Source organism: Hypanus sabinus, chromosome X1, assembly GCF_030144855.1.
Source record: "Hypanus sabinus isolate sHypSab1 chromosome X1, sHypSab1.hap1, whole genome shotgun sequence".
Taxonomy (NCBI): Eukaryota; Metazoa; Chordata; class Chondrichthyes; order Myliobatiformes; family Dasyatidae; genus Hypanus; species Hypanus sabinus.
This window is the reverse complement of record NC_082738.1, coordinates 11952180-11964566: the sequence shown is the minus strand read 5'-3', so window position 1 is coordinate 11964566 and position 12387 is coordinate 11952180. Positions and strand designations below refer to the sequence as shown.

Genomic DNA, 12387 nt, shown 5'->3' with positions numbered 1-12387 from the left:
CTTGCAAGAAAATGAATCTCAAAGTTGTATATGGTAACTTATACTCTATGTACTCTTATAATAAATTTACTTTGAACTTAAAGATGGAAAGGATGTTGAGGCAGTATTCTTTAACCAAGAGGCACCTTGTGAACTGTAAAAACAAAATCTTCTGCAGATGCTGGAGGAATTTAGCAGGTCAGGCAGCACCTATGGAAATAAGTCAATAGCTGAGACCCTTCTTATGGACTGGAAGGGAAGGGGGAAGACACCAGAATAAAATGGTGGGGGAAGGGGAAGGAGGAGAAAATGATAGGTGAAGTCAGGTGTGCAGGAAAGGTAAAGGGCTGGAGAGGAAGGCATCTGATTGGAGAGTGGACCATCAGAGAAAAGGAAGGAGGAAGGGAAGAGGGGGGGAGGTGATAGGCAGGTGAGAAGAGGCAAGAGAGTGAATAGGAGAGGGGAGGGAATTTTTTTGAACTGTAAGGAGAAAACAATGTTCATGTCATCAGGTTGAAGGCAACCCAGACAGAATAAAAGGTGTTGCTTCTCCACCCTGAGGGTGGCATTATCATAGCACAAGAGGAGACCATGGACTGACACGTCAGAACAGGAGTGGGAAGAGTGCAGAGAATGGGAAGACAGATCCCAATATACAGAAGACAATTCATCTAGTGTTATCAGCATGGCTTGCCAGTAGCTGTCCAAACAGGACAAACCAAAACTACATAAGGCCAGAGATGAGGGTCACACTATATCATCCAATCAAGGAGGTGGTTGAGGTATTTGTTCATTCTGAATGGCTCATTAATGGATTGAGGTGATTGGGATGGCAATGGACAGGAAACATTTGGCAACCCCTTGAAACAGGATATTTAGATCTGTGCTTGACAGACCCCTCCTCCAAATGGAGGAACTTGTTCTCACCCTCAATAACTTCTCCTTTGGCTCCTTCCTCCTTCTCCAAACTTGAGGGGTAGCCATGGGCGCTTGCACGGGCCCCAGCTATGCCAGCCTTTTCGCAGGCTATGTAGAACAGTCCATGTTCCAAGCTTTCCTTGCTCAACTCATCCTCCACTACATTGACAACTGCTTCATGCACCCTTGCTGAGCTCATCAACTTCGCCTTCAAATTCCACCTTGCCCTCAAATTCGTTTGGTCCATTTCTGACCCCTCTCTCCTCTTTCTCTGTTTCCATCTCTGGAGATAAACTCTCGACAGATATCTTTTATAAACCTACTGATTCCCATGGTTATCTGAACTATACCTCTTCACATCCTGTCTCCCTGTAAAAAATGCTATTCTCTTTTCTCAGTTCCTTTGTCTCTGCCACATCTGTTCTCAGGATGAGGCTTTCCTTTTCAGGACATTAGAGATGTCCTCCTTCTTCAAAGAATGGGATTTCTTTTTCCTCCACTGTTGATGCTGCCCTCACCTGCATCTCCTCCAATTCCCAGACATCCCCACTCACCCCATCTTCCTACGGCCTTACCAGTGATAGAGTTCCTCTTGTCCTCACCTACCACCCTATGAGCCTCTGCATCCAACGCATCACTCTCTGCAACTTCCACCATCTTCAATGGGATCCTACCACCAAACACATTTTTACTTCTCCCCCCCCCCCCCCCAATTCTCCACTTTCTGCAGAGATCCTCCCTTCACGACTCCCTTGTCCAGTCACCCTTCCCCACAAACCTTCCTCCTGGCACGTATCCCTGCAAGTGACTGAAATGCTACACCTGCCCCTACACCTCCCTTGCCTCCATTCAGGGCCGCAAAGAGTCCTTCAGGTGAGGCAATACTTCACCTGTGAATCTGTTAGGGTCATCTATTGCATCCAGTGCTTCTGACGCGGCCTCCTCTACATTGGTAAGGTGTAGCCCAACATAATTTCAGGAACTGCTCTGTCAAGCACCTCTGTTCCATCTACAAAAAGCAGAATTTCCTGATGGCCAACCATTTTAATTCCAGTCTCCACTCCCAGTCTCACGTCAGTCCCATGGCCACCTCTTCTGCCACAATGAGGACACTCTCTCAGGGTGAAGGAACAACACCTCATATTCCATCTTAGGTAGCCTCCAACCTGATGGCATGAATATCAATTTTTGCCAGCTTAAAGTAATTTTTCCCTTCACCATTCCCCCTTCTATTCCCCATGCTGGATCCTTAGCTCTTCTTCTCACTTACCTATCACCTCCCCCGGTGCCCCTCGTCTTTCCCTTTCTCTCATGATCCACTCTCCTCTTCCATCAGATTGCTTCATGTCCAGCCTGTTGCCTTTTCCACCTATCACCTCCCAGCTTCTTACTTCATAGCCCCTCTATCACTGACCTGGTCTCACCTATCACCTTCCAGCTTGTCTTCCTTCCCCTCCCCCAACTTCTTATTCTGGAATTTTCCCCCTTCCTTTCCAGTACTGATGAAGGATCTTGGCCTTAAATGTTGACCGTTTATTCCTCTCCGTAGAAGCTGTGGGTCAAAATGGTTGTTGTAGTGCGTCTGGTGTGGTAGTGTAGTGGGTCGTGTTTGTCACCCCTCACTTTCAGCTTCCACTGCTGACTAGCAGTCTTGCCAAAAGGAGAGCTGAATGTGTAAGTCTCTCCCTGCCTCTCCAACAAAAAGCCTCGTATAGTGCCCTCCTCATTGGCGACACTTGGAAACTGAACTCCTTTTGGACTCAGGATGAATGACAGAGGACGGGGAGGAGGTCTGGCCCCTGCACGTGTAGCACATAGGCCCACTGGTGTGTGGACACGCCCTAGTGCTTGTGAACCAGATCCCGAGCTATGGGTAAATAACCCCACTGCCTTGTGGGCAGCCTTGGGAGAGACAAAGGGTATGGGAGTAAAACCCAGACAGCAAATCCGGAGTGGGGCCTGAAGGCGGCTGGTATCACTGTACATCCTTCCAGGAGCTCCTGCAGCCAAGCTGGTGCCAAACATACTGCTTCATAAGCTTTCCTTTGGACTACACCAGTGAGGCCGAGAGGGGGATCTTGACAGCTGGGCGTCCCTAGATCTCCATGCCTTTCACCCAGGCTTGTGCCCTGGAGAGGTCATTCCCATGATTCTGTTTGCAGCGAAGTTTCTTTGTCCTTCAAGACAGTCAAATGTCACCATCATCATCAGATGCTGCCTGACCTGCTGAGTTCCTCCAACATTTTGTGTATGTTGCTCCGGATTTCCAGCACCTGCAGAATTTCTTGTGTAGCAGTTAGAGAGCTCCTCAAGATGGATCCTCTGTGTTGGCAATGGCTGGTTGAAGGTGGAAAAAGACATTTATGCCCATGTGCAGTGCCTTGACATTTTGCTGTGGACTGCATCACTAAAACATCAGAGAGAGTCCTCATGTCTGTCACAGGTCATATGTCTGTCTTTTTATTACATCTGTAGTAACTCTTCAGTTCTTTGTGAGCCAATTAACCACTCTATTCCTTCTCTCGCTTGGAGAGCTATCAGTGCTGGGAGAATTTAAAACCTTCAACTGGTGGCAGTGTTGTGGTGATAAGGGGCTTGTTTCTAAAAGCAGACAAAATTTAGTAATTGAGGACCCTGGGAAATGAGGAAAGATTTTTAGATGCTACAAGGAACCAGTGTATTAAATGGCTTGTGAGAGCGGTAAAATTACAGTGGTGAATGGGACTGACAGGTGTATTCCTCGAGCTTGCATTGATTCAGCAGGATAAACAGCTTCCTTCTGTATTGAAAGAAAAAATATTTTTCAAACACAACACTGACCCCTGCAGAACACCACAAGTCACTGGCAGTAAACAAGAAAAGGTCCCCTTTATTCCCACTTGTTGCTTTCTGCCAGTCAGCCAATCTTCTGTCCTTGCTAGTATCTTTCCTGTAATACCATAAACTCTTATCTTGTTTAGCAGCCTCATGTGTGGCACCTTGTCAAACTAGTCTAGATTTACCCTCAAATCTTTCAGCTTCCCAAGCACCTTCTCCTTCGTAATAGCAACTACACTCACTTCTGCCACTGACACTCCGAATTTCTGACAGACTGTTGGTATCTTCCTTGAGTGAAGACTGATTCAAAATACTTATTCAGTTCATTCACTATTTGTTTATATTCCAATACTACTTCAACAGTGTCATTTTCCAGTGGTTCAATATCCACTCACTGCTCTTTTACTCTTCATGTATCTGAAAAAACTTGGTGTCCGCTTTTATATTATCGGCTTGTGCGTCTTCATATTTCATCTTTTGTCTCCTTATTGCTTTTTCAATTGCCTTCTGTTGAGGTTCCCAATCATCAAGCTTCCCACTACCTTTGCTCTATTATATGCCTGCTCTTTCACTTTTATGCTGTCTTTGACTTTACTTGTCAGCCATGGTTGCCTCATCCTCCCTTTATAAAATTTCTTTGGGATGAACTGATCCTGCGTCTTCCAAATTCCTCCCAGAATTTCTAGCCATTGTTGGCTAGAACATTCTAGCCATTCTAGGCCATTCTAGCCCTGCTAGTGTCCCCTTCCAATCAACTTTGGCCAGCTTGTCTCTCTTGCCTCTGCAGTTACCTTTACTCAAATGTAATTCCAATATATCCAATTTTAGCTTCTCCCTCTCAAACTGCAGGATTAATTCTATAATATTATGATCACTGCCTCCCAAGGATTCCTTTACCTTAAGCTCCCTAATCAAATCTTGTTGATTACACAGCATTCGACCCAGAATTGCTTCTTCCCTAATGGGTTTGACTATAAGCTGCTGTACAAACTATTTCTCTCGGATCCAACACCAATCTTATTTTCCCAGCCTTCCTGCATATTGAAATTCTACATGACCATTGTAACATTGTTCTTTTTGCATGCCTTTTCTATCTCCTATTTTAATTTGTACGCCACATCCTGGCTACAATTTGGAGCCCTGTATATAACTCCCATCACTGTCTTTTTACCCTTGCAGTTTCTTAATTTTACTCACAAGGATTCTACACTTCTGACCCAATGTTACTTCTTTCTAATGGCCTGATTTCATTTCTTTTACTACTTGAACCCATCTGTCCATTTGCCTGTCCTTTTGATACAATGTGTGACCTTGGATGTTAAGCCCCAGCTGCAATTTTCTTTCAAACATGAATCTGATGCTCACAGCATCATATTTGTCAATTTCTAACAGCGCTACAAGATAATCTACTTTATTCAGTATTGTGTTTGCATTGAAATATAACACCTTCCATCCTTCATTCACCACACTTCTTTTCAATTTTGTATCCATGTTGCCTGAAGTTAATTTTTTATTCTGTTCTAAATATTTTGTCCTATTCTTTATTCTGGAGACTTCAGAAAACTCTTCTGCACTCTCCTTTCGTTTTACTTTATCCTTACTTTCCCAAGCTGTTGAAACCACCCCCTCCTACAAAATCTACTATTTACATCAAGCCCTATCCATAACCCTCATTATGTGATTTGCCAAGGCCCTGGTCCCAGCATGGCTTACGTGGAGCTCATCCCACTGTAACAGCTCCCTCCTTCCCCAATACTGTGCCAATGTCCCACAAATTCAATTCCACATCTCCCACACAAATCTCTGAGTCATGAATTTAATTCTCTAATCTTATTAACCCTGTGCTAATTTGCATTTGGCTCAGGTAAAAATCCAGAGATTATCATCTTTTTAGTTTTGCATTATAATTTAGCTTCTAGCTGCTCACGTTTCCTCTGTGGAACCCCTTTCCTTGTTCTTCCTACATCATTGGTGCCCACATGGACCATGACAATTTCCGTCTCGCCCCAAATTTCTCTGCAGGTCAGGATGTGATGTCTCAAGCTGTCCCAACTATAATCAATTTATGAGGACTTGATGAGGGAATTCAATGTGAAATCTTCAGGTCTAAGCCGGGTGGGAGGATAAACCATGAGGAACGTGCAGAGATGCCCAGGCTGAGGAAGTGGGTAGATATGCAGTAGCTGAAGGGTAACGTGTGTAAGCGTGAGCTTTGGTGGCAGTGGTAGGAAGCTAGATTATCATCAGAATGGCAATAGATTGGAGAAGGGGAAGGTGCAGGGAGACCTGGGTGTCCTTGTTCCTTGATCACTGATAGTCTGCATGGGGTCAGCAGGTGCTTGAGGAGGCAGATAGTATGTTGGTCATACCTTGAGTAACGTGTGTAGATTTGGCCTTATCATTTAAGGAAGATAGTTTTCTGCCTGGAAGGAGTTCAGTGAATGCTCTTCAGACTGGTCTCTGGGGCAGCTGCACTGACATATGAGGAGAGATCAGCTTAACAAGGTAAAAAGCTAGAGTTTGGAATAATGGAAGAGGAGCGTATGGAATCCTACAAATTTCTAATGGGATGGTAAGGAAGGACGTTCCTGATGGCTAGGTGGTCCAGGACCATGGCTCACAGGATAAGGATAGAGGGGTGAGTCATGCTAGACTAAGATGAGGAGAAATTTCTTTGCATCTACCACAGAATGCAGCTGAAGCCAGATGATTGAATACAATCCTGATACAATTAGACATTGTTCTTAGGGCTATAGGGTTCAAGGAATGTGGTTAGAAAATAGGAATCAAATTTTGAATGATCACTCATGTTCACATTGGACAGCACAGCAAGCTTAAAGGGCCAAATGATCTACACCTGTTCTCATTCTCTATGTTTCAATGATACAGAAGGAGGCTCTCAACCCATTGAGTCAATGCCAGCTCTCAGAACAATCTAATAATCCCATTCTCCCAGCTAGTTCCTACCAGTCTTTAGACGCAATCTTCTGTTTTCGTGGATGGTTGGGAAGAAAAAGCATTTCAGGATGTATATTGTATACATTTCTCTGACCTTTGAAACCCATTCTCTCTCCTACTTCGTCTTATTTAGGGACAAATTACGGCAGCCAGTTAACCTCTGCACCAGCACGCCTTTGGGACATGGGAAGTAAGTGGAACCCCTGCAGAAAACCCATATGGTCATAGGAATAATGTGCAAGCTCCACACAGATGGGACCAGAAGTGGGGTTTGAATACAAGCTATCTGCAGTAGCTCTCTGACCTCCCACCACCCACCTCCAGCAGCAGCAGCCTCACCCAGACAATCAGCCTCCAGAACTGCAACTAATAAACTACAAAATAAAAACTTTCTCCAGGATCCCTTATAATTGTATTTGGCAGATTAATCCTCAACTCAAGGACTACCGATCCCTCTGAGCTGCACAGGTGAGTGGCCACACAGCAAATGAAATGCTCCCATGCATGTAGCCTTTGTTGTGCGCAGCTGGAATGTTCTTTTATATAAAGTTAATATAATTTTGAAACAATGCTAATATAATTTTAAAATCTATATTAATAATTGGGAAATACTCTAATTAATTAGGTGTTAATGAATATAATCTACACATTTTCTGAATAATAAACATGCCACAACCTTTACTTTGAAACATTTTAGAGCTTCAATGTATTTACATTGTCAATATTTCAAACAACACTGTTACAAATTGCAACAATAAACACAGAATGGAAGTTGGTAGCTCAGTGTTAATAAACTGCGGGCCTGCTGAACACTGACACCATCTAGTCAAAACATCTTACTTTTACCATTGTGCCTGTCAGTTATTTTGATTGCCTGATACCGTTTATTTGTGAGCTGTGGTTTGTTTGCTTGATGTGAGTATTACCAAAAAAAACACAATAAGTGCCGTGTACTTTTCAGGCCGTGTAAAAATTTCATGCTCAAAGTAATGGTTGGTCCGTGCAGCTGTAAAAAATATTAGAGGAAAACATTGTCAAGGACAATCCTAAAATGTTGGCAAACCTAATGCTCTGATTCACTTATTTGATCATTTTGTGATTTAAAGAGTTGAGGACTGGCCCGTGGACACATTAATCCGCAATATTCCTATCACGGAATGGCATCTCCACCCCTGCACAATGAACCTGCTCAGCTTCTCATCTCCTCAGTAACGTGGGAACCGGCTGCTTAGCCCCTTCTGCCTGTTCCTTCCTATATTTAGATCACGCATGCTCTGCAGCAGCTCCATTTATTCACCACTCGTCCATACCCTGGCAATCTCTGTATTGAAATTTTTTTTGATTCTCAGTCTCAACAGCATTTTGCGTGAATCAGAGATCAGAATGCAATTAATTGGAACATGAATTAAAATCAAGAATTGGTGTGGACCACATGCACTGAAGCAGCATTAAGACATAAATTTTATGCAGAGACAAAAAATGAATTGATTATATTCTCCCAACCGCTGGGATAATGCATCACATGAAGCAGATTTTCAAAAGCACTGTCCAAAGCTATTTTTAAAATTTTGCTTGCGTGTGGCTTCCCTGGCAGGTAAGGTGGAGAGCTCCAGATCTCAACACACTCCAGCTCTGGGCTGGCGGCAGTGCGCTTGACATCAGCACGAATGAAAAGGGAGAGACATCATTTCAGCATCGCTAGTCTGATAGGTCTTCCCATATAGAGAATGAAGGAGAAGGAAGATCCAAATCTGCACCCCCAATATGAGCAAGGCAAGGACCTAGGTCTCTGCTCTAATGGGGAGATGGGAGAGGGGTCTCAGAACTGACTGATGTGGGGGCTAGAATGTGCAGGGATCCCGCGACTGACTGATGTAAGGCTGGGAAGGGAAGGGAAGGGACAAGAGAGGAGAAACCCAGATTGACTGGTATGGTGAATGGGAGGGAAGGGGACTAGGACGTACTGATGTTTGGACTGGAAGATGGGAGGGGTGAAAGATTCCCAGGAGTAATGATATAGGGGCTGGGGGAGGGGAAGCATGAATATGAACCACCTCCTAACAGAACAAACATGGATAAGCCATGATATGATGTCACTTGACGAATTTATCAACTATGGTCCAGTGGAGATGTACTCTGATCTGATGTTCAGAAAGGTAGCCCTGGAGGAGCACGGCAATGGTGAAGGCCCTGTCTTGCGGATGAGATGCTCAAGCAAAGTGCTTTCCATCCCCTCACATTGTGGGCCGCTCTGGCGACGACCCTTGGTGACAGACTCAGAGGAGCAATGATGTGAAATGTAACGTATAAGGTTTACGTACATCTTCTTACAGTGCATTGAATCAGTGATTGATGAATGCAGAGGGGGTGCCTGGAGCAGCATCAGGTGCATGGAAGGGTGACATGACAACACGAGCTGAGCTGCAACACGGCAAAAGCAGCCGACGACAGGCAGAGCTAATCAATCCTACAACCAATATCTCAGCTCTGAGCCGAGCAGGCTGACCACACCAAGTCACGATGGTGGTGGATCGCGGGGCAGAACGAGACTTCCAGAAACATCCCCGTCTTCTGAAAGAGGGGTCTCAGTTTGTTTCTCCTTTATTCGTTCATTTTTCAGGACAAGTCAGTAATATGATGGAACACTCTCCACTTCCCTGAATAAGTGCAGCCCCATCCGTGAGAAAGACCCCAATCCCTCACCTTAAGTATGTGAATAGTAAATGAGGTGGTCATCCCACACTTATCAGCTGCACTGGGAGAAAAGCAACAGTGACCACCAGGCAGAGCAGAAGATGCAGGAGTCCCCTGTGGCCAAACCCCTCTCAGACAGACTATGTTGAACATAGTTGGACAGGATGGTTTCCCAGGAAAAAGCATCAACAGCCAAGGCTGCACAAGGGGTGGGGAGAGCTGTAGGCTGGAGGGACTACGACAGCTGTGGTGATATGGGATTTGATCGTGAGGGAGCAGACAAGCAATCCTGTGTGGCCACAAAGAAGATTCTCCAATGCTCTCTTACCTCCCAGGTGCCAAGGTCATGAATTTCTGAGAGAGGCTGCAGGACATTCTGAAAGGGGAGAGAGGTTATGGTACACATTGACACCAACAACATGGGTAAAGTCCTGCAACACAAATCTTGGGAGCTATGTCATTGATTACATAGCAGGACTTTTCTGGCTACAATCTCTGGATTATTTTTGGTGCCATGTTAAAGAGTGTAGGAATAGGAGGATAGGCTAGATGAATGTGTGACCAAAGTGATAGTGTGGGATACACTGTTGTAGGATTTTGGATCTCTGGGACCATTCTAGGGAAGACGGGACCTATACCAGCTGAATGGGTTGCACCTGAACCAGAATGAATCCAGCAGAATGAATCCATGCAGGGAAATTTTCTCATTCTGTTGTGAAGGGTTTCAGTCAGGGGTTCCCAACCTTCTTTTATGTCATGGAGCCGTAGCATTAACCAAGGAGTCCGTGGACCCCAGGTTGGGAAGCCCTGCTTTAAACTAATTTGGCATGGGAATGGTACAGAGTAGATGTACTGTTGATGGGGAGATAAAGTCAAACATAGGGAAAAATAAACTTAACCAGTGCAGGGGGCAGGTGTGGTAAAGGCCGCACATGGGGGAATTCAAAGCCCAAACTGCAACAGTTTTCGTGTAAGGAACTTGACCTGTAAAGCAGGTGAATCTACAGCTTTGATGTGATATTGTTGCAATAGTAGAGATATGGCAGGATTGGCAACTCAGCATCCCAGGTGTAAAATCTGCAGGTATGACAGGAGATGGAGTAAAAGAGTATATTGTTTAAAGAAGCTGTCACAGCAGTAATGAGAGAGGATGTCTCAGAAAACTCTTCAAATGAGGTGATATGAGTCAAGCTTAGAAATAAGAAAGGAGCAATCACTTTGCTAGAGTGAGACGATGGGTTTCTCAACAGCCAGCAGTCATATAGGGAACTCAGGGAGATGTAGGACAATCAGGTAAGGGAAGTAACTGGGATCACCTTAATTTGTGATGTTTAGAGGGAACAGAATTTTTAAATTGTATCCAAAAGAAATTTCTGAGCTAGTGTGTAGCTAGCCCTATGAGAGAAGGGACAGTACTAGAACTAATCTCACAGGACATAATGGACAAATTAGTTGAAGTTTAGGTGGGTGAGCATTTTGGAACTCGAGAAACTAGAAGGGACGGGTACTGCCAAAACATTTAGAAAGAACGTTGACGAGCACTTGAATCAAACAAGGCATAACATATACCAGATTAAGGACCAAGTGCTGGGAAATGGGATTAAGATAGATGGGGTCTGATGATTGTTATGGACACGGTGGGTCAGAGGGCCAGTTACTTTGTGTATAACTTTACCAGGCTACTCAGATAACACCACCCAAACTTATGACTTTGCTGACCTTGAGGATAAGGGCATGGGAGGACACAACTACTTGCAGGTTGCCTTCCAAGTCTCACTTCACCCTGATTTGGAAATAGTGTCATAGAGAACTACAGCATAGAAACAGACCCTTTGGCCCATCTCGTCCATGCCGAGCTATTATTCTGCCTAGTCCTATCAACTTGCACCTAGACCATCTCCCTCCATGCACTTATCTAAGCTTCTCTTAAATGTTTAAAATCAAACCCAAATCCACCACTTACACTGGCATCTTGTTCCAGACTCTCACCATCCTCTGAGTGAAGAGATTTCCCCTCATGTTCCCCTTAAATATTTTACTTTTTGCCCTTAATCTATTTCTAGTTGTAGTCTCACCCAACCTCCGTGGAAAAAGCTTGTTTGCATTTATGCTATCTAGGCCTCTCATAATTTTGTATACCTCTATCAAATCTCCAATCATTGTCCTACACTACAGGGAATAAAGTCTTAAATTATTCAGTCTTTCCTTATAATTCAGGTCCTCTAGTCCCAGCATATACTCTTTCAATTTTATTTACATCTTTTCTGTAAGTAGGTGACCAAAACTGGACACAATACTCCAAATTAGGCCTCACCAACGTCTTATACAACTTCAACATAGCATCCCATCACCTGCATTCAATATTTTGATTTATGAAGACCAATGTGCTATAAATTTGCTTTATGACACTATCTATCTGTAACACCACTTTCAATGAATTATGGATCTGTATTCCCAAATCCCAAAGCAACTGAATCTTCTTGACCAACCTCCCATGAGGGACCTTGTCAAAGGCCTTGCTAAAGTCCATGTGGACAACATCCACTGTCTTTCCTTCATCAACTTATCCTCCTCGAAAAACTATATAATTTCCTGGCTTACTCGTACAGCCTTTCTTAAGCAGCAGAAGAACATCAGTTAATCCTCCAATTCCTCTGGTACCTCACCTGTCGCTAAGGATGATTTAAATATCTCTGCTAGGGCCCCTGCAATTTCTGCACTAGCCTCACACAAGGTTTGAGGGAACAAATTGTCAAGCCCCGGGCATTCATCCACTCTAATTTGCCTCAAGACAGTAAAACTAACAAAAAGAAAAATAAAGAAGAGAACCAATGCATAATGTTTCATGCTCTATAAACTAATCTGGGCAATTGCTGGGTTTGGCTATGGTGGATGGATTGTCAATCCGTTGCTCTTCTGATAAGATCGAGGGAAGATTTAGAAAAGGATCAGAAAGCCTAGGAGGCAAAGTGGCACCAGGCAGCAGTGACATGGCGTGACTGGTAACCTGGAGCATTGAAA

General features: G+C 44.2%; 1 protein-coding gene across 1 annotated transcript in view; it reads right to left on the bottom strand.

The window, feature by feature from the left end:
* The window catches only part of kcnh6a (potassium voltage-gated channel, subfamily H (eag-related), member 6a), a 162238-nt gene that overhangs the window by 33429 nt on the left and 116422 nt on the right, over positions 1-12387 (bottom strand). The window contains exon 7 of the mRNA XM_059956717.1: positions 9695-9742. Within this exon, the coding sequence (XP_059812700.1) occupies positions 9695-9742 (48 nt within the window). The remainder of the gene's footprint in view (positions 1-9694; positions 9743-12387) is intronic.